Source organism: Poecilia reticulata, chromosome 12 (assembly GCF_904066995.2).
Source record: "Poecilia reticulata chromosome 12, P_reticulata-male-v2, whole genome shotgun sequence".
In the NCBI taxonomy this organism is placed as follows: domain Eukaryota; kingdom Metazoa; phylum Chordata; class Actinopteri; order Cyprinodontiformes; family Poeciliidae; genus Poecilia; species Poecilia reticulata.
This window is the reverse complement of record NC_088841.1, coordinates 28,140,369-28,163,404: the sequence shown is the minus strand read 5'-3', so window position 1 is coordinate 28,163,404 and position 23,036 is coordinate 28,140,369. Positions and strand designations below refer to the sequence as shown.

The 23,036-nt window shown below is 38.6% G+C and overlaps 1 protein-coding gene and 1 long non-coding RNA gene across 3 annotated transcripts in view; one reads left to right on the top strand and one right to left on the bottom strand.

Moving 5' to 3' along the window:
• Positions 1 to 23,036, bottom strand: part of LOC145554427 (uncharacterized) — a 61,589-nt gene that overhangs the window by 12,095 nt on the left and 26,458 nt on the right. Inside the window, exons 3-8 of the mRNA XM_081614105.1 lie at positions 9,972 to 10,118; positions 7,977 to 8,090; positions 3,929 to 4,007; positions 3,540 to 3,768; positions 1,609 to 3,397; positions 980 to 1,153 (exon numbers count right to left, since the gene is read on the bottom strand). Of these exons, the coding sequence (XP_081470231.1) occupies positions 980 to 1,153; positions 1,609 to 3,397; positions 3,540 to 3,768; positions 3,929 to 4,007; positions 7,977 to 8,090; positions 9,972 to 10,118 (2,532 nt within the window). The remainder of the gene's footprint in view (positions 1 to 979; positions 1,154 to 1,608; positions 3,398 to 3,539; positions 3,769 to 3,928; positions 4,008 to 7,976; positions 8,091 to 9,971; positions 10,119 to 23,036) is intronic.
• Positions 20,206 to 21,763, top strand: LOC145553956 (uncharacterized). Of its 2 annotated transcripts, XR_014090020.1 has the most exons (3): positions 20,206 to 21,077; positions 21,498 to 21,579; positions 21,664 to 21,763. It is a non-coding gene; the product is annotated as an uncharacterized LOC145553956 (long non-coding RNA). The 2 variants fall into 2 exon arrangements; XR_014090019.1 differs by having other exon boundaries at positions 20,206 to 21,579.

The window sequence follows — 23,036 nt, the reverse complement described above, 5'->3', positions numbered from 1 at the left end:
AAAAACAAAACATCCATATGTTTTTTTGTTTGTTTTCTCGTTTTTAAAATGAAATTAGAAAAACTGTGATTGCAAAAAGAAAAAATAAAACGACCTGTTAATTTCACTTGTCATTATTTCATTTTTGACAATCGGTCTGACCCGGAAGTTCTCTCTGTCCGGCAACACAGGGGTCGTATCACACACATTATGCAGGCTGCAGGGAGACAAGCTTGTTCATTTCAGGCTATATAAACTGTAGTATTTACTGCTAGCCGGAAGTCAGTTGAACTAATTCTCCTGTGAGAAACAAATAATACCGGACATTGGTCACTTGCAGCTGGCAGAAAATACTACAGTACACAGCCTGAAATGAACAAGCATGTCTCCCTGCATAGTCCTCTCTGTCCCGCACACTTTGTTTTTCTACACTCGCCCAAAGCGGCATGTAATTAATTTGATCATGATACCTTCACACAGACAGCCTTTATCTCCAACTTTGTTTTGTATATGGAGCCAATGGCTGCTAAATGCATCTTCCCATTCAGTAAATATCTAAAGGGCTAGTCTGTCTATTTTTATTTTTTTTACCAACCTTTAATCTGCTCTGGTTTAAAAAGACGCTCAAGTTTTTACTTTCTGAATAGCATTAGCATAGCAATTATAATCCAGTATGTCATGAACAAGCATGCAGAAAAGGTTATCCAAAATTTACAATATCTAAAATAAATATACAATATATTGTATTATATACACAAAATAAAAAAACAATATATTGTATTGTACATACAAAGAATTGTATATACAATACATACAATATACTTATCAGTGGTTCTTTCAGCCTGGAGGAAATGAAAATTAGACATTATTATGTGTTGAGATTTAGCAAGTTAACCATGTCATAGTCAGACATTATTATTATAACAAATATTAATGTCATCATCTTTGAAAGAAGGTAAAGGACAGAAATCTGGTTTCACCAGCATTGAGAACATTTTACCTGAGAGTCTCCAGGTTGCAGTTTGGACTCTTCAGTCCAGCAGAGAGAAGCTTCACTCCTGAATCCTGCAGGTTGTTGTTACTCAGGTCCAGTTCTCTGAGACTGGAGGACTGGGAGCTGAGAACTGAGGACAGAGCTTCACAGCTTCTCTCTGAGAGGTTACAGTCACTCAGTCTGAGGAGACGGGGAGAAAAATCTGTTATTAAACAATTCTTCTAAATTCATGTTCTTTCAAATCAACAATGTTTTTATTGGACAGAGAAGGAACCATCTTATTTTACACAACCTTTGTATTTGTTGTGAACTAGTTCATTCTATAGTTGGGCCTCCAGCCTTAAATGACAGAACTATGGGTAACATGGAGGTTGGAAAGAGAATTATAAAATTACACAATTAACTATATTAATCCAATTTCAATGTTAACATAAAGTGGAGGAGTTTTGCTGCTTGACTATGTAACATTATGTTCAGCTGCTAAAGAAAGTCTGTTTTTTTACTGCACATGCCCCTCAGTGGGACACCTTGAAGAGACAAAGCACCAATATATAAACTGAAACATGAATATTTACCTCATAATTAGCAGATTTCTACCTATCAAAAATAACTGCAGTAACAATGTGTATCCTTACTGAGCTTTGTTGGAGGCTTTAACCACTGGAAGCAGCCTCAGAAGAACCTCCTCTGAAGCAGAGTATTTCTTCAGGTCAAACACATCCAGATCTTTTCCTGATGACACTAAGATGAAGACCAGAGCTGACCACTGAGCAGGAGACAGTTTATCTGTGGAGAGACTTCCTGAACTCAGAGACTGTTGGATCTCCTCCACTAGAGAACGATCATTCAGTTCATTCAGACAGTGGAACAGATTGATGCTTTTCTCTGCAGACACATTCTCACTGATCTTCTCCTTGATGTACTGAACTGTTTCCTTATTGGTCTGTGAGCTACTTTCAGTCTGTGTCAGCAGACCTTGTAGGAGTCTCTGATTGGTCTGCAGTGAAAGTCCCAGGAGGAAACGGAGGAACAAGTCCAGGTGTCCATTTGGACTCTGTAAGGCCTGGTCAACAGCTGTCTGATGGAGACACTTTAGTTTAGGTTTATTAAATAATGAAAACTTTTTAGATGTTTGTGTTTCTTCCATCAGGTTGAGACCAGAGTTGATGAAGGTCCGATGAACATGAAGAGCAGCCAGAAACTCCTGAACACTCAGATGGACGAAGCAGAACACCTTGTCCTGGTACAGCCCTCTCTCCTCTCTAAAGATCTGTGTGAACACTCCTGAGTACACTGAGGCTGCTCTGATATCGATGCCACACTCTGTCAGGTCTGATCCATAGAAGATCAGGTTTCCTTTCTGCAGCTGATCAAAAGCCAGTTTTCCCAGAGACTTGATCATCTTCTTGCTCTTTGGACTCCAGTGTGGATCTGTTTCAGCTCCTCCATCATACTTGACCTTCTTCACTTTGGTCTGAACCACCAGGAAGTGGATGTACATCTCAGTCAGGGTTCTGGGCAGCTCTCCTCCCTCTCTGGTCTCCAACACATCCTCCAGAACTGTAGCAGTGATCCAGCAGAAGACTGGGATGTGGCACATGATGTGGAGGCTTCGTGAAGTCTTTATGTGGGAGATGATCCTGCTGGCCTGCTGCTCATCTCTGAATCTCTTCCTGAAGTACTCCTCCTTCTGTGGGTCAGTGAACCCTCTGACCTCTGTCACCATGCCAACACACTGAGGAGGGATCTGATTGGCTGCTGCAGGTCGTGTGGTTATCCAGAGGAGAGCAGAGGGAAGCAGTTTCCCCCTGATGAGGTTTGTCAGCAGAACATCCACTGGGCTGGACTCTGTAGCATCAGTCAGGATCTCCTTGTTGTGGAAGTCCAGTGAAAGTCTACTCTCATCCAGGCCGTCAAAGATGAACAGAACCTGGAAGTGTTCAAAGCTGCGGATTTCTTTGGTTTCAGTAAAGAAGTGATGAACAAGTTCCACCAAGCTGAACTTTTTCTCTCTCAGCACATTAAGCTCTCTGAAGGTGAATGGAAATATGAAGTGGATGTTCTGGTGGGCTTTGTCTTCAGCCCAGTCCAGAGTGAACTTCTGTGTTAAGACTGTTTTCCCAATGCCAGCCACTCCCTTTGTTATCACTGTTCTGATTGGTTGATCTCTTCCAGATGGGAAATTAAAGATGTCTTCTTGTCTGATTGTTGTTTCTGGTCTGTGTGGTTTCCTGGATGCTGTTTCAATTTGTCTGACCTCATGTTCATCATTGACCTCTCCAGTCCCTCCCTCTGTGATGTAGAGCTCTGTGTAGATCTGGTTCAGAAGGGTTGGACTTCCTGCTTTAGCGATTCCCTCAAACACAGACTGGAACTTCTTCTTCTGACCAGATTTAAGTTGTTGACAAACTGCTGCAGGATGTTCTAAAATAACACAAAAAGTAAAATTAGGGATGGAACAAAAATACCTTCTGAAAATGATTTTAAAATTGTGATTCCATTTCTTCAGACATCAGTAAATGTGTCATTTATCCATCAGGTTAAATCTTTGTAGAAATCTTCTTACTGCCCTGCAGACAGTCAGCCAGCTCCTCCTGCTTCATCCTCCTCAGGAAGTTCAGTGTGATCTTCATCACTGCCTCTCTGATGCTCCTCCTCTGCTCTTCATCTTCACCTTCCAACGACTCATCATCCTCTTTCTGACTCTCTGAGCATTCTGGGTATTCTGGACTCAGAACCTTCTGGATCTTCTTCAGCTCATTCTTCACAAAAGTGACAATGTTATCCTCCAGCAGCTGCAACACAATAATAGATGAAGGAAACATCAGACTGAAATCATGGAGCCAAACACCAGATGGATGTTGGACAGACTGACAGTCCTCTGGTCTACAAAGTGCAGCATGGAGACGACTGTGAACAGAACCATGGAAAAGTAGTTGTTGTTCATGTACAGACCATAAATATGGAGTCCAGCTGTGTTTGATGCTGCTGGGCAGACAGACCACTGGGAACCTCTGAGCTCTGCTGGTCCACTCTGTGGAGGAACCAGGAACAATCAAGAAGGCAGGAAATATTAATCCAGCAATATTTACTAATAAAATAACTAAGAGTGTCACATTAAAAGCAGAAAACAGAGCATCACATGAAGACAATACAAAGAAGCACCTGCCCCTTTTGCTCCTTGCCCCCAAGTGCCCTTTCGGTCCATTTCTTTTTTTGGTATTATTATTTCCTAAGCCCTCTTCTGACACATAACATGTACTAAAATTATTTGTTTTTTTCTGTGTTTTTTTGTACAACATTAATAAGCCAGTCACCTTGTTACCTTTGACCTTTGCCCGTGACGTATGACACAAATGCCTCTTGTGCAGTGAGATAAGGCGGATAACTGTGGAGCTCAACGTAGCGAAAGTTTCAGATTACAGAACAGTTTTTGGTGAATTAAAAATAAAACGTTTATGGTGAATAATGTGGAGCAGACTTGCTACTTGTCAGATGATGGAAAACATTAAACATATCGTTTCTGCTTCAGCTTTGATTGTATATGTCACAATTTTGTAATGTATCGTTGTTTATTAAACTCCGAAAGCTGTGTGGCTTTGTTAATATTCTGTTCTAAAATCCGGTTAGATGTGCATTTTTTTTGAGCACCTGCCCCTTTAGTGCTCTCTGCGCGGCCCTGCTTTTTGATGTTAGCTTGTCGATGTCTCAGTTTTATTCACTGGGAAAATTAATAAGCAGCTTGAGGTGACTCTGCTGCTGTCTAGTGGCGAGAAACCACAATGTTGGCTGGTAACAATCGGAATGCATTATGGGAGATGTAGTTTGTAGTCAATTCATGCTCAAAACCTATTTTAAGTCAATCATGGGCCTATAAAACGTTGGGGCCACATAAAATGATGTGGCGGGCCACATGTGGCCCGCGGGCCTTGAGTTTGACACATGTGTTATAGAGGATTAAAAATAGATCCTGTAGATCCTGGAAGCCAGTGAGCTCACATTATATCTGTCCACACAGAGACAATCAGAAGGTAAAGGTCCATGAAGTGATATCTGGATGTGAGCAGTGAACCAGATGATCCAAGTAGCTGTAAAGATTTAATGTTCCTGCTGATCCCACTAAGAACCAGCAGAACCTCTGATGGTCCACATCAGCTCAGTCTGGTTGAGGTCCAGCAGATCTCACCAACCACATCATGAAGCTTTCCTTCCTGCTGAACTGATCTCACAATGCACACAGGAACCAAGTCCTGGTGGACCAGACTGGTTTACCAGGTATTTCCCAGTGGGTGGTGGAAATGTGTCCCACTGTTAGTCTGACATGGAGCCAGGAAGCAGCAGAACATCATCATCATCACCCAGAGATGAAGATATGAAGGTGTTTTCATTAGAACAGAGCAGCTGATTTAGATAATGGATCAAACATCTGTAAATATAACTGGGAACATCTGAAACTTACTGGTTCAGTTTACAGCAGTTTGAAATTTGCTCACCTCTCTGATGGTGGAGATACAGGAGATTTAAAGGTAATGGGTTCACCCTTTGACCGAGACTCAAAAATATATACACAGAAATATTTTCTCATTAAAATATTTCTGTGTATTTTTTCTGTAAAATTGATTTTGAATGTGGAACATTTTAAAATACTGAGCTTTGAGACATATTAAGTCTGCTGCATATATTAAGGACGCAGCCCTCGGTGTCCAAAGCCGAATCATGGTTTCGTTCACGCCGAGCTTAAGTGCAGCGGCTCCATTTCCCTCCTATAGTGCCAGATCGACATCCCTCAACTTAAAAGCTGCATCATACGAGTTTGAAACATTTCTTTGTCGTGCCTGCTGCTAGCATGTGGTTGTTCTAGAGCAGTGGTCCCCAAACTACAGCCCGCGGGCCGGATCCGGCCCGCCTCCACATTTGGTCCGGCCCCCTGAAAAATACCAGAAAGCATTCAGAGTTTTTTCCATTTACCGTATTTTCCAGACTATAAGCCGTTTATATGTGGATTTTTCTTCAACCACCATAGGGTTCTTTAGCAGGAAGTGAATCATTGGAAGTCTGGTTACTTGCGCGCCAACATTGAGCCCACAAACATAAAAAATTAGTAAGAAACAGATCGGATGTCTTTGGAAAGTTTCTTTGCAAAGGGGAAAAGGCCCAGAGAAGAGACAGGAGAATGGATTTATCCCGGACCGGTAAGTGAGTCCCACATTACAAGCCGCTCTGCGTAACAATACTGCGACCGGCTGCTAATGAGGCAATGAAGCTTCAAGCTGCTTTGCCAGTAGAGACCAAGCAGGCTGTGCATATAAGCAACACTTCGGGTGTCATTGTCTCCCATCACTCCCAGATGGGACCGTCTGGTTGCAGAGAAACAAGCTCAGGGCTTTGTTAGTCAGTATTGTGAGTTAAAATTTTCACAAAAGCAAAATGTTCATTTTTGTGGCACATCTGTATCTTATTTTGAAGGGATATATAAACGTTACCATAGCGACCAGAGTCAGAGCGTTTGGACAGTGGTCGAGAGGAGAGGAGTAGAGTTTATGAGTCTTAAGTCTGGTTTAGACGGCAAGATTTAAGAATTGTCGGCCGATTCTCCAAACCTCTGTGACCACAGAGCTGATAAAGTACAACAGGTTCGATCGGTTCGTGTTCAGCCACACGGCACGAACCGATTCCAGTCACGAACATCCCGATTCCAGAGGATAATCCAGTAAAACCCCCAACATAGCGGGAATTTAGAATAAGCAAACACGGATAACAATGTAGACGCAATAGTGATAGTTTGTGGAGTCATTGTAACAAAAAGAAAAGGCGGTGGATGAAAGACGACGGAGCAGCCGCTCTATTTGCTGCACTATAATTTGGAGGTGAATGTTTTTTCATAGTTAACATTTTTAACTGAATAAACATAATAATGACCTTTTAGATTTAATAATTAACATTTCCACATATCATCTCCGATATTCACCAGACTCTTAAGTTGCGCGATATGTCAGCTGTTTGGGATTCCCCTCCGTTCTTACGTCACCGCGCTTTCTGATTGGCTGCCTGTCACATTCAATAGGTCGTATTCTCGTTCCAAGTCAGGAAAAACCCCACAGGCTGCGATAAAAGGGCCAAGACAAATAGGGCATATTCAGTATTAAGTGGGAACACCAACATGCAGAAGCCTTATCTGACTGTTCACCACCCCCTTCCCTCTCTCCCCCCCGGGCGCAACAAAATTTCCAAGTCTTGACGGGTCCGCGGTAATAAAAAGGTTGGGGACCAATGATTTAGCACGTGCTACGGTAGTAGCAACACGAAGGATCAGCACTTTTACTGTTACAGTTACTGTTCAGAAACTACTGTAATCAGTTCTGTTAAATCTACTCTTGGCAACTTTTTCTTTTTCAACCCTAATAAATTTGATATTCAATTGACCTGTTATGACTCAATTTTTGGGTGTCCGCCCCCCTCTGCTGCTGCTGCATCGTTGTGGAAAACCTGGAGCGACAGAGATATCTGAGGCTTAGATGTGCATGTTTACTGGTTTAAAACAAAAAACTTTGGGGTTGTGGTTTATAGTCCGGTGCGGCTCATAGTTCGGAAAATACGGACTATAATCCTTCCTGGATTGTTTCTGTGAAGAACCCAGAGAGGGTTATTTGATTGTGCTTTCTGGAAAACAATATATTTTTACATTTAGGCACTCCTGCAATCGTCACACTTTTTCTGTTACAAACTGACTCCGGCCCCCACCAGAGAAGGGAAAAGTCATGTGGCCCTCACAGAAAAAAGATTGGGGACCACTGTTATAGAGATTCATAAAGACACAAAGGAAACCATTTAGTTTTTCCTCCAGTTTGTTCTGTTCTCTCAAAGATCACAACTGAAAAAATAACTAAAATGATTTAAAATGATGTTTTGGTCTCTATGAATCAGTTTGTAAGCTGAGATCAAAGTTTAAATCCTGGTTGGTCTCTGCAGAGTCACATGAATAACTTAGAAACTGGTTTCTTACTCTGATGGTTCTGGTTCAGTACTGAAGTCTGGAGGTTTTCCTCTGGACCGGTCACTCTTCATAGAGGGACAGACGGATCCTGCAGGTTCTGCTCTCAGTCTGAGGTTCTGATCTCTGAAACACAAAACGTTATTCAGATCAATTACTGAGAAACTCTGAGATAAAAACACTGAAGAAGATCTGGGGCCTCATGCAGAAAAGACTGCACAGTTTTGACACTAAAACTTGGAGAACAGAAAAATTTAGAAAAGTTTGGCACACAAAAAAATCGGATGCATAAAACCTGCTCACCTTTCCTTTATAAATCCTAAGTTATAGGAAATAAAGCAGCTGCTGGTCGGCCTGTCGCCTCCCTAAATACATATTAATGTAAATTAGTAGAAATACCTGGAAGTCTGCCACCATGTGAAGCAGTAACCATGGCAACGTCCTTGTTTGAAGCAGCATAAGTATTTATAATAATAATAATTATATTTTTAAAATGTGCTTTAAGGGCACATAATGTCACCTCACAAAAATAAAAATACATTTAAAAAAATATCCAAATTAAAACAATAAAATAAAGAGATCTAAGTTCAAATGTCTGTTTGAGCAGCAGATCGTTCAGCCAGGATTTAAAGACAGACAGAGAGTCTCTGAGTGGGAAAGTGGACGTTTATTCTGAATAGTAGAATCATGTTTATAAGTTTACATTTACAGAATAAAGATGCTTTATGTCCATAAGGTTCATTCACAAAGCGGCTCGACTGAAGGATGGCTGCAGCTGGACCGGTACCGGTACCGCTCGGCTCCTTCTTTAAGTTCTGCTCAGAGATCCAGGATGATCAGTCTGGATTAATCTAAACACTAATAAACCATCAGATCAATCTGATCTCTGATCAATCCTCCCTCTGAATCCTTCCATTGTTCTCCATCAGAACCAAAGCTCCTCAGGTAGCTGCTCACCTTGATGCAGCTACTGATGGACCTGTGATTGTCTCCACACCTGATCACCTTCAATAATCAAACCTGTTGATCATTTCTAATCAGCAGGTTGGAGTTAATCTGCTGATCCAACCTGTTTTCTTTTTTAGTGAGAATGAAATTACTCCATAGATGAGTTACATCTTTATGAGACAGAAACTGAGGAAAAGTATTATTTACGTTCTAGTGAGGTTTTCATATACTTTCACTCTTATTTTCTTTATTTTGTGTCCGTGTGTGTGTGTGTGTGTGTGTGTGTGTGTGTGTGTGTGTGTGTGTGTGTGTCTGTTAGCTTATTGTCTGAGGATAAATGCAGTTCAGTTTCATCGTTTACGTTTAAGCAATAAAATATTAAAATCATGAAAACCATCGAGTTTGATGCTTCTTGGTCTAAATGGTCAGATTTCAGTATTTAGTGAGTTTTGACTCTTTGTGGTTTGATATTGTCCACAGAAAAAGTTTGTTGGCTGCTGCACATTATCACGCCAGTGAAAAAATGTGTATATTTATGCAAACCTTGACGCAAAGTTAATTTTTATACATGCCGACTTTTGCATAAAATATGGGACCAGACATTTTTTGTGCGGACGCTTTATGCCTGAGGCTCCAGAACACAAACTGCTGCAGAGAAACAGAAAGTTTAAAGTTCTGGATCATCAACCTGGATCACATGGTCCCAGTGTTCCCAGTATATAGACTGGTCCCAGTGTTCCCAGTATATAGACTGGTCCCAGTGTTCCCAGTATATAAACTGGTCCCAGTAAAGAAGTTTCCTCTCTCAGTGGGTTTATCTCTGAATTGTTGCTCTCTAAAGTTCTGGTTGTTTCTGTTTCCATGGATCATTTCCATCCATCTCTGACTCACTGAAGCCTCATTAAAACTCCTCTGATTGGCTGACATTCCTCATGTCTACTCAGCTTCAAGTTGGCAGAAAAATTAAGTTTATTTTTATTTATTTGCTGAAGATAAACAAGTTAATATTAAATAAATCTGTGTGGAGTCACATGAATCAGTGAGAAACTGGTTTCTTACTTCCTGTCTGAGGGTCCAGGTTCATTACTGAAGTCTGGAGGTTGATCGTTGGACCGGTCACTCCTCATAGAGGGACAGACGGATCCTGCAGGTTCTGCTCTGTCCTGCTTTAGGTCCAAATCTTCCATCTTCTGGATTTCAGTGAGTCTGAAAGAGAAACCAGTACCAGTCAGTTCCCAGTGATCCAGTCAGCAGAAAGTTGATCCCATCATGTGTTCAGAGGATCAGAGGAACCTGATCCAGCAGGAACCATCTGGGTTTGAATTGTTCTCTCCTTCACTTCTTCATGACCTTCTGATGTCTGCTGGCTGATCCAGAACCTTCTGGAGAACTTCTGACTTTATTAACAACATTTAAAACCTGAAACCTGAACTGGAATCATGTTCCAGGTCTGCAGAAACATCCAGAGTGAGGTCAGATGTAGTGAATGAAGGAGTGAACATTTCCTATGAAGTGGTGATGTGTTGGTCCTGAACAGATGGGCTCAGTTAAAGCAGCGGTTCTGAAACCTGTGGGGTCCAGACCTCCTTTAGACGGGCTGCCAGTCCTCCTGCTGAGAGTCGGTTCAGTCAGAGAGGCAGGAATATGTGGAAGGAATATTTTCCAGACGGACCAACAATCAGAGAGATTCAGGATCAGGTGATCCATGGAGATCATGAGGAGGATCTGATCACTCTCAGCTTCCAGCAGATCTGTTCAGGTTTCCAGCAGCGCTTAGAGAGACAAAGAGTTTCTCACTGCTGCAGGAGAAACAACAAGTCCAACTGGAAAAGAAACAACTCAGAGAGGAGGAAGAGAGGGAAATCTGTTGAGTTTAAATTGTTTTCTATTGTTTTACATTTGTGCACATGTATTAATTAGTTTTATTTTGTAACCAGGTTGCTGTGTGTTGCAGACTTCTGCCCAGGTCCCTCTTGAAAATGAGATCTAGATCTCAACGGGTTCACCTGGTTAAATAAAGGAAAAATAAAATAAATGATTCCCATCAGAACCGGTCCAATCCTCCAACATGTTCCTGATCATTGATCCTCCTGAATAAATTCCAGCCTTGTTTAAAGAGCAGAAACATCTGATTCTGAGACAAACATGTTGGTTTAAATGACTGAGAGAAGTTTGGTGATGTTAGTGTTGATCTCTGACATGGAGAAGAACCAGGAGTCGCTTCCACTCTGACCATCCAAGGAGGATCTGATGGAGCTTCATTCAGAACCAGATGGTCAGTTAGAGACACTGAAGCTCAACCAGATCCACATGATCCTAGGATCTCTTTATTCAACATCTATATGCTCCCACTGTCTCAGGTTATAACAGGAAATAAGATCAGCTACCATAACTATGCAGATGATACACAGCTCTATATTACGATGTCACCAGATGCCTCATGCATAAAGCAGTGTGCACAAAAAATGTGCGGTTCCATATCTTACACACAAGTCGGCATGTATAAAAATTAACTTTGTGTCAAGGTTTGCGTAAATATATACACACAAAATTTTTCTGCGGACAATATCAAACCACAAAACATCAAAACTCACCTAAATACACTGAAGTCTGACTACATTCAGTTATTAGACCAAGAAGCATCAAATCGATGTTTTTTATGATTTTAATATTTTATTGTTTAAACGATGAAACTGAACCGCATTTATCCTCAGATGATAAGCTAACACGCACACAAAATAAAGAAAATAAAAATAAAAGTATGTGAAAACCTCACTAGAATATAAATAGAACTTCTCAGTTTTTGTCTCATAAAGATGTAACTCATTGGTCTGTGAGCCGAAGCGCATGAAATGCATCTATGGGGTAATTTTATTCCCACTAAAAGAAGAAAACGGGGTTGGATCAGCAGATTAACTCAAACCTGCTGATTAAAAATAATCAACAGGTTTGATTATTTTTAAGGTGATCAAGGTGTGTCTGCAATCACACGTATATCAGTAGCTGCATCAAGGTGAGTCATATTATGGAGCTTTTGGCTCTGATGAAGAACATCATCAATGAAAGGATTCAGAGGGAGGATTGATCAGAGATCATATTGATCTGCTGCTGGGAAATGTTGATGATGGTTTATTAGTGTTTAGATTAATCCAGACTGATCATCCTGGATCTCTGAGCAGAACTTAAAGAAAAAGCCGAGCGGTACCGGTCCAGATGCAGTCATCGAGCCGCCCACTTTGTGAATGAGCCTTATGGACATAACGCATCTTTATTCTGTAAATGTAAAACTTATAAACATGATTCTACCATTTAGAATAACCATACACTTTCCCACTCAATGGACTCTCTGACTGTCTGTCTTTAAATCCCAGCTGAACACTTTGCTGTTTAGACAGGCATTTGCACAATCTCTTTATTTTTTATATTTTTAATTTGTATTTTTTTTCTTTAAAATGTATTTTTATTTTTGTGAGGCGACATTATGTGCCCTCAAAGGACCTTTTTTTAAAAAAAACATTTTATTGGCTCTAGTGGCCTTTATTTGATAGTTAGTTGACAGGAAAGCAGGTAATGAGAGAAGGGAAGACATGCGGCGAGGGTCTCCAGGCTGGGAATTTAACCTGTGACAGCCGGACTGAGGCCTCCATATGTGGGTTGTGCTTAACCCCTGCGCCACCACACCACACCACACCCACCTCAAAGTACCTTTCAAAAAAATATATAATTACTATAATTATTATAATTATAAATACTTACACTTCTTCAAACAAGGACGTAGCCATGGTTACTGCTTCAAGTGGTGGCAGACTTCTGGGTATTTATACTAATTTACATTAATATGTATTTATGGGTGGCGACAGGTGGACCAGCAGCTGCTCTATTTCCCGCAAATTAGGATTTATAAAGGACAGGTGTGCCGCCACGTGCCGCTTTATGCATCCCTTTTTTTGTGCGGTAATGGTAAGACTCTTTGACCAGTCGCTCTTAAAGGACACACAGCTGGGTTCTGGTTCTGGTTCTGGTCTGAGTCTCTGATGGATCCTGACAGAAACATGATGATTAAAACTGAATCTGTTCAGTCTGGATGAAGCAGCAAAGAGGAGCAGCAGCAGCTTCATCACTACGTCTGTTTTGGCCTGATATAGTGAACGCTGTGTGAAAAGGGCTGTGGACAGTTAGAGATGGTGACCTCACCTCTGACCTTTGCTCTGGCTCTCATCTTCCCCACACAGAGTGGTTTTAGAGGGAGGGACTCCCTCCTCTCTGTCCTCACACTGATCCATGCTGCTGAATTCACATCAGCTCACACACACTTTCTAGCTTCACCTGCAGAGGAAACACACATCATTCATCTGCACATCAACTCTGATCATCCTTTACATCATTAGAGCTGGAAAAAGATCAGCTGCTCCTCCTCTGATTGGCTCTTCTTCTCTGCTTCATATCAGTGTCAGGTGAATGCAGTCAGACAGCAGAGAGGCAGAGGAAGCTGCCATCAGCTGCTGCACTTCTACTATCAGTCCACTAGATGGAGACATGGAGCAACATTTACATTCACTGGTTCAACCTGAACAACAGGAAGGATTTTAGTTCATTATTAATCACTTGTATCATTTGTAGTGATTGGATTATATTCTTCATCAAAGATGATATAAATAGATATTTTACTTTGAAAGGAAGCAACAAGTTATTGTTTCTTCTGACCTTGATGGTGGAGACCAGAGTTTGATTACAGGAAATAAAAACAGGAAGCAGATTTTTCAGAGAAGAAATCATAGAAACATCGTCATTTTATCACGTTGTTTGATTCCAGTTCATCAGTAATATAATACTGACTTTCTAACAGCAGAGAGATGAAACTTTGAGCTGAAATAAACAGTGAATCTTTTCTCCAAACTTTAGAGAGCAGAAAGAAACAGGAAAGTTCCTGAAGACAAAGTTCAAGTAAACAAGTCAAACTTACAATTTGTTCAAATGATCCACAATCAAAAGAGTTGAAGAAGGACATCTGAACAGCAAATAAAGATCCAACAACCTGATCAGAGCCGCATCTTAACAGTGTAATTCAAACTGAAAGTAAATGTAACGGATGTTGTATAACTGATGACGTCACAGCTCATGTGGTTAGTAGTTTCTTCTTTCAGAGCAGCAGAACCAGGAAGTAGAAGGTCTGCAGTGAAATCAGAGGCAGGTTGATAAAATCTTCACGAGGAAAAAGAGAAGTTCTGATGGAAATGAGGATTTTGGAGAATTATCTCTTCTCCATGCTAATTTTGTGATTTATGAGGTTAAAGAAAAGTCAGTGAGTTTAAATCATAAATTCCATTTATTAATACCAAAATACAGCTGGTCCATTTCTCATGCTACCTTCATGGCATGAACAGGTTTAATCCAGTTTAGTGTAATGTGAACAGGTTTAATCCAGTTTAGTGTAATGTGAACAGGTTTAATCCAGTTTAGTGTAATGTGAACAGGTTTAATCCAGTTTAGTGTAATGTGAACAAGTTTAATCCAGTTTAGTGTAATGTGAACAGGTTTAATCCAGTTTAGTGTAATGTGAACAGGTTTAATCCAGTTTAGTGTAATGTGAACAGGTTTAATCCAGTTTAGTGTAATGTGAACAGGTTTAATCCAGTTTAGTGTAATGTGAACAGGTTTAATCCAGTTTAGTGTAATGTGAACAGGTTTAATCCAGTTTAGTGTAATGTGAACAGGTTTAATCCAGTTGCTATCAGCCAACAATTCAATCAGTGAATTTGTGTTTTTTTCTCAAGTTCCCACCTGGACTAATTTATAATAACATTGACAAAGTTTGCCATTGGTACACTTTACACTTCTTGTAATTGATCATCTTATAAATGATCAATGTGAAGCATCAGTTTGCGTTCAAGAAGATCATATCAGTCAGAATAAGTAAAATAACATGATACTCAAAATAATCAGAGTTATATTTCTCTGAAAGGTAATGTATCCTTTTTAGGCTGTATGATTGAAATATACGATGAAAATATTTATTTCACAGAATCCTGATAATAAAACTTCAATTGTGAACTGAATGATTAGATTGCAAATCAACTGTTAATTAGTAATAATACTATGGAAATGACTAGCAACATCTGAACAAACAAGAAACGTGACGACCTCAATGGATTTCACTCTAATGAACCGTCTGACTTTCTTTAGTCGACTAAATTTAATCTTACCAAATTGTTGCCGTGGAGCAAACAGGTACTGAGTTTGAAGCGGGTCAGATGCCTCCAGCCGTCTGCTAAAGCTGGACTCCGGCCTTCCTCACTGTAAAATAAAACATTCTGCTTAATAAAAGAGCTCAAGTGAACATCATTTAATTCTCATCAACTTGTTTGTTCTCATCTTGAATAAGTGGCAGAAACATTTGGATTTAAAAAAGAAAAAAAGATGCTTTACAAGTTAATCTATTTAAGTTGAGTCTGCAACAAATAGAATAAAATAAAAAGTGAATTATTTGATAGTAGTGAGGATTTTTGATGGTAAATGTTTAACATTTTAACATACACAGACATTACTCCATTTCTACTCAAGCAAACTGAGGTTTTGAACAGAACAACTTTGTCAACAACATGTATCTTTAATCTATGTAGTAAATACATTTCTGCTGCTGCTGCTCTAAGCAGAAAGTAAAATAAAATTTGCATTGAATAATATTTTGGATGAGTTTAAGAATATTGTTTGCCAAAATCACACAATGTAACTACACTTGTCTTTTACATGCTGCAGTAATTGAATCTTTTGAGGCAACTGGTTTGCATAAATTTAAGTAACTACAACCTATTTTCCTGCTCCACATACTTGGCTAGCAATGTTCCAGTTAGCTTCCCAGTCTGAACTTCTGGACAATGTCTTGATTCAGTCAAATCTTCTATCCTGTATCTCCTGTACTCTGATATTCTACAGAATTCATTCTGTGAAAGCTTTGCTTGCTGGTCTTCATGCTATGAATGCAGCATCTGGTTTCTCTTACTTTAACCGCCCAACTTGCACCTGATTGGCATGTTGGCCTTTCAGTTCCCTCCCAGTGAGGCGATGCTTCACAAAGCAAACTGTTTGTCAAACTGTTGATCTCCCTCAGAAGATGAGAAGACATGGTGACTGAGTTTTAGACACTAGTTGATAGCTCATCCAGCTTTTTACTAGATGGCAGCCCTACAAGTATATATCTTTAAATTATGAATAAATACGTACAATTTCATAATTATTCGATCCAGCGGTTATAGAAGTTTGGTAGTAATGCAATTCAGGGATTGTGGTTCCTTAATGTCAGTGTTTCTGCTACTGGAGTGAGACAGTAAGAAGACAAGGAATAGGGTTAAACGAGGATTTAGAAATAAAATAGTTGATAGTTGTATTTACTGGGTTATGACTAGTTATCAGGACAAAATGAGACCTGAAAAACTGTTGGGTCCTTATGACCAAGGAGAGAACCAGTCATCTGCTCCAACAATTTATTACCTTTAGGAACCATGTCTGGACACCAGGAGCAGGAACATCACAACATCCTTATATCAGATATTTTTCATCCTTATATCAGTGATTTAAAACTATTATAATTTTTGATACCATGCAGTAGACGGCAAAGCTGTGCTTGAATGTAAAAGTCAATTCTTCTTCACCGACAGAAAAGTGTAAAATGTTTATTATGAGTAGGATTAACTGAGCTGAAGGAAAACAAAGAAAAAGGAGAAATTAATATTCATTGATACAAAACCAAATCAGAAAATATGAACTTATGAAACTATTGGAACCTTCTAGAATCTTATGTTGTGTACGATATTTAAGAAAATAGTGAAACTGCACTCATGAATTTCTTTGACTGTTATCTCTAAAACACGTTACTTTTTATGACGTCTCACCTCTTTCCCAGTTTTTCACTTAGTTCCACGACTGCAGTGGATTTTATAGTCAGTGTTAAAAGCAGCACAGAATCTGAAGCGATGGAGGAAATTTACGTCAACATGGAGCCTGTTGGACAAACTGCATCTAATCACACAGGTAAGAATAAAGTTAAAGATAAATCTAGTTGTAATGAAGAGAGCTTCATTACTGGGTCTACTTTTACTTAAATCGCTGTATAGCACTTTAAATGCACTTTTTGCACTTTATTAACAAGCACTTTATTTAGCACTGCACTTTAAGCAGAGATTTGCACATAAATAACAATTTGTACACGAGAAGTTTTAATGGTATTTATTGAGTATTTTTAGTAATTAGCATGTAGCCTTTTGTTCTGGGCTCTGCACAGCTGCTCGTCATTGGAGAGTGAGCTGGTTTTCTGTGGAGGGAGGATAATTGTTACTCAGAGCAATGAGCTACTGGTGGGTAAAACTGAACAAATGTGTGTGCATAATCTGTAAAGTGTGGAGTGCTGATATTGAGTGACTCACCTGTCTTTTCTGTGTCCTCTCCAGGGTGTTTGGGCAAATACTACCCCGGGGGTCCAGACACCATTTATAGGTTCTGGGAGAGGCCATTGAAAGGTGTGGGGAGATAATTGTTTATGGGTTTTTGTGGTGTTTCATTTGGTGTAGGATAAAATATGAAATATTTATAAAAAGTAAATTTAAATGTTTATATTAAAGTGTATTTTATTTAAATAGGTGGAGATTTGTTAAGGGAGATCCCACTGTGAAGTGGAAGTGGTTGAGTCCAACACAGCTCAGACTATTTAAGCCTTCAGTTTTCACCTGTGAAGAGAATAATTATTATCTGTGTATTGATGCTGTGAGGAGAATAAACCCACTGCTGTTTCTATCTGACTCTGCCTCCTGAAATCTTCATCATCGTAAAATCCAACCGCAAAACGGCCGCCTTGTTACACTAGTATGTATTTAATTACATTTTGTTCAGGTTTTTGCCTCTGTGTGGCTTTGGGAATCCTGAATGTTTTACTTTTGGCTGAACTCATCGCCATCAGTGAGTCTTGTTCTAGTCGTCTTAAAGATGAGTACATTTTATGTTTCTGTAATAGAAATGTCATCGGCTCTTCTGAAATCAAACTGACCAAATAACAAGGGTTTGAAAAGCATAAAGCTCGGCGACTCAAAGTGTTTCAGAGAATCATTACACTGTGTTACATGAGTTTTATTCATTTTCAGCAACGGATGCATTTGCAGCCATTTATGTTAGAATCTCTTTAATATCTCCTCTTTTTCACACTATTCACCCAACAATGTATTGTTCAGTGTTACCTCAGTTTAAATTCTACAACCATAACCAAAATTATGAAACTATTTTGTAAGTCTTATCTTTGATTTCTTTTTCCAGCTCATGACATGACAGCAGATTAGTAGCAAACTTCACTGAAACGACTCCAGGAGACGAAGAGACGTTAAGGTTTGTCAAAACTTTGAAAACATTTTTATCTCATTAAAATGTCTAAAACTTTTCCCCTCTGAATTATAGAATATGACTAATAACTTTCCTTTTGTGGCTAAATGAATATAATGTAAATGAACAACTTTCATTTTAATTTATTAAGTACTGTATCATGTGTGTGCTCTAAAATCAGCAATGTAAAAGAAGCAAAACTTTGTTGTTTTTTTTCTTACAGAACGAACAAACATCAGTTGTTCCTGTTAATTCAGGGGCTGCAGAAGAAGAAGAAAGGAGCAGATACAGTAGAGATTATTGATTAGGATTTGTGTTCAGTGTGACATTATTTATGTATATTTTCCTGGTATTTGCGGAATATTTTCCTTTTAATTTTAAACATTACAGTCGGTGGATGGTGCCTGTAAAAACCCTTTGTCCAGGAGCAGAACTCAATACATTATTATAGTTTAAAACAATTAAAGAAATAAAATAACTATATATTATGACAATTAAGTATAAGTAATTATATAAATAATTATAAACGTATTAATAAATTGAATTAAAAATCATTTTTATATATTTTCCAACTCCATTGAAATTTGTCCCTAGTTTTTGTCGACACTGTCAGAAATGAAAAGAATGTAAAAAAAAATCAGGCATTATTGGGGGCACCAGAACTTCTGAGGACCCCATGACCACTTCCTGTTTCTTCCTTTGCTAACAGGGCTAGTTAGCTCCGGTTAGCTTATGCTATTCTTTAGTTTTTTCTACTTTTTATTCCCAAGTTTTTTGTCACAACCATGATGTGTCAACACCATAACGGACAATTTACAAAACTTTGATGAAATTTTGTGAAATAAAAGCTTAATTTTGGTAAAATGTAAAGATTTCATGGTCCTTCAGAATAAGATCATATAAATTGAGATAGTTTGACATTCCGTCAACTCCGTCAGAGTTTCTGTGACTCTTTCAGTGAAATTGTTGTCAAATCTCACTTAAATGTGCAATTAATTCATTTTAATGTATTTTACATAAATTGCATTACATCACATGTACCTAGTTTTTCATTTTACTCACTAGTTTGTCACCTACAGTTCTGTGTCAACTCCGACAGACGTACTTTTTGTTGTTTTTTTGTTTTAAATAATATTTATTTTGTTTCTTGAGAAGCATTTGTCAGTAAAATGAGTAAAATATCACTAATAGGGTCATTAAAATTATTTTATATTTATTTTTGTCAGATGGTGATGACAACGTTGTAGGTCAGGTCCATTAAAAATGTTTTTTTTTTTTTTTATGTTGCAACTGGGAGCCTGTAGCTTAGCATCTTTACATTTCCAAAACATCATTTGTCATTGTTGCATACTTAAGGTTGAGAAATGAAAAAAAGGGAAAATTAAAACCCATTTTGTCCCTATTCTCAAGAATCACTGACATGAAACCTAAAGATAAAATGGCACTCTGTGTTTTCCTTCATTGTTAAAACTCTGACATGTTAAACAAAAGTTGGAGGATGGTTGTGTTGAGGATCAGTCCTAAAGTGAAATATTTAAATTAATATTGGTTTTGTAAGGACACTCAGTGGGACCCAGAAATTCAACCACACACAGGAGGAAGCAGTGAAAAAACAAGTTTAGTTAATATTCAGACTCTGGTTCAGGAAGAGTTTGTCAAACACAGCACTGAGGAGAGAGGCGAGAAGGCTGGTGATGCTCAGATAACGGAGGGTATCTTTGAAATGTTCATCTCAACTGGCCTGCAGAGCAGCAGACGGGTGGAGCAGAGGAGCTGAGGGTCTGACAACAGGGAAATGCAGGAAACCAGAGGAACAGTGGGAGCAATGAAGATCTGCACCAGGAGATCCAAAACGCAACATCCAGGGACTTTAAAGATAATCTGGCAACGAGGCAGAGACTGAGACGAGTTTAAGGTGGAACAGGTGAGCAATCAGGGTGGCAGGTGAGCTGGATGAGAGCTGAACACAGCATGGACAAGAATCAGAGCAGGTTTACTTAGAAGAAAACTGACTTTGAGGGAAAACCTACAAGTAAAACAAGTAACTGTAACTTTGGCATCAAATCATTAGAGTGATGGATTATTCTTGGTTTCTTTCCAGAACACCGTCTGAAACCCAGATGAAGATTTTAATAAGAGTATTTCATAAGTCATGGTTAAAAGACTAAAATCTTTGCACTGCAGCTTTTTTCTAAACAAACCAAGGAAGTAAAGCTGTTGGGCAAACAATGTTATCTACAATTTATCAGGTGAAGCTCGTTAAGAACAGGCGACTCATTTTGTTGGTTTCCTTCAAGCTAGTGGAAACATTTACATGAGTCATTTACTGGGGGGAAGTGAACTTTTCACTTTTACTGATAGCAGTTTAAATAATATTAGGAACTATTGATACTTGAGTAGATTGACTTTGTATAAAGAAATAGACTTCAGTGATTGGAAACATGAGATTCTTAGACTTCTGCAACATATCAGCAAATGTTTATGCAAATCTGAGCATAAACATTGATCAGCATTTTCTATATGTGAGTTTTTACATCATTAGTTTTTTATATCAATAAGCAAAATCAGCATTTGATCTGAAGGTTGTTTATGTATCCATATTAAATCAAATGCCTTCCCAAAGCCATCTAAAGTCCTGTGGAGCTGGATGTGATGGTTCCTGTTTCTGCAGAGGTCACCAGAGTGCATGCTGGGATCTCCTGAGCTGCTTTCAGCTCTGGAAACGAGTCGTTGACGACACACTTCCCAAGATTCGTGTCCAGGTTGAACCAAGGATGAGCTTCATGAAGGATTTTGTTCAAGGTGAAGAAGATCCTGCATGTTTTTAATCCATATGTTGTTCAGTTGGACGCGCTCACATGCACATGACTCCTCTTCACATCCTGTCATTTGCAACAAGCAGCCAGTTTGATGCTGCATTAAAGGGACATTGAGTCACATTGTTTGGGGGGATTTGTATCGATGATATTTGGGTGATTGAGACGAGAAAAAACACAGTTAGTTGTTGAAATAATGAATGATTGAGCAACAGCCTGTGGCTTTAATATAATAATCAGCTGACAGCAGGTTGGATCGTTGCTGTTTCTCCTTTAACTGGACAACCATCAACAGTCCAATCAGGCTTAGACAGCAAATAAGGTGAACAATTATTTTAGGACACTTATTGTGAAAAAGTGATTTCTTCAGAATATGCTTGAGCTTTTATTGTTTTTCTACTTGTAGACCAAAGATGCTGTTGCCATGACGCCTGCTGTCCTGCCATGTCTCTCAGTTGTCCTCCAGGACGATGACAGGCTTCTACAATGTCTCTGCTATGTTTTGCTTTTCTGTTTGTCAAAAATCTAAACTTTCATCTGTTTTTAACTTGTGCTTTTCTTATTATCCACAGGATTCAGACGCCATGGCGACTTCATCCTGGTTCATGTGGGGTCACTGACTGTTATGTTAAGTTTATCATTTTGTTCAGATAAAATGTTGAATCATGTGAACTTAAAGTCTTTCGTTGTGGTTACATAACTTACTAAGGCAACTGGTTTCCTAGATTCTGCTAAGTAAACTGTTCATGTAAGATGGACTAACTTGATGTAGTCGAGTTAAGAAGAGGATCATTTACTTGATATTTCTAAGTTGAAACAAATTCACTAAACTAAGTTAAATTAACTCGACACAATTACGTTCACACAACAAGGTGTTAAGTAAACTGAACAAGAATATGTTAAGGAAACTAAACATAAGAATAGTAGTTAAACTTACTCACATTTTTCAGTGCAATCCTCAATTTTTAAGTAAAGTCAACTTGTCAAGGTTTACAGTGCATAGAGATGAATGAATAGAACAGATCCCAGTTTCTATAAGCAGGTCAAACCAGTAACAAACTGTATTACATGGAAAATGTCTCATTAAGTTTCATCAGCATCAAATCAACCAACCAGCTGCACTGTAAAACATTTGAAGGTGATTTAACTTGAAAATAAAAATCCACCTGCTGCCTTGAAAATGTAATTTAAGTCAACAAGAAATTAGTTTTGGTTTTAACTCAAGTTCATGAAGTTTATTCAACAACAAGAGACAAGTTGTCTAAACATTGTTTTTAAGTTCATTAATCTTGAATTTTCAGTTTTAACTTAAAGCTGCAATTTAAACTAAATAATTATTTCACAATATGTAATAAAAACTGTCGTCACCTGGTGAAAGAGCAAACATTTCTCTATTGTTTCACTCAAAATATCAAGTTAAATTAAGTTTATTTTACTTTAGATTCATTTAAATTCTTGTTTGAAGTCGAATGAATAAAATGTCTGATGTGATGAGGAATTTTATTAAACATGACAATGAATTGAGCTCAGAAACATTTAGTGTGAACAGAACATTTTCCTCCACTTTCATTCAGTTCACAACTGAAGTTTATCATCAGGATTCTGTAAATTAAATATTTTCATAGTATATTTCAATCATTCTGTTTATACGGTTTAGGCTCCTGAAAAGGAGAAATTACTTGTTAGAGGAAAATATTAATATTTATGATTGATCTGAGTTCATTAATATTTTACTTAATCTGACTATTTGATACTTTTTAACACATACAGAAGATTTGCATTGATCATCTATAAGCTTTGGTAATGGAGCTTATCAGCAACTAGAAGTGTATTTGTTAGTGAACGTTGGTGAACAGGCAGCATCATTAGGACCAAGGAGCAAAAGCTGCAGATCATTTTAAAGGTAACAAAACAATTCAGCATGTTGGAGCAACTCTTGGAGCTG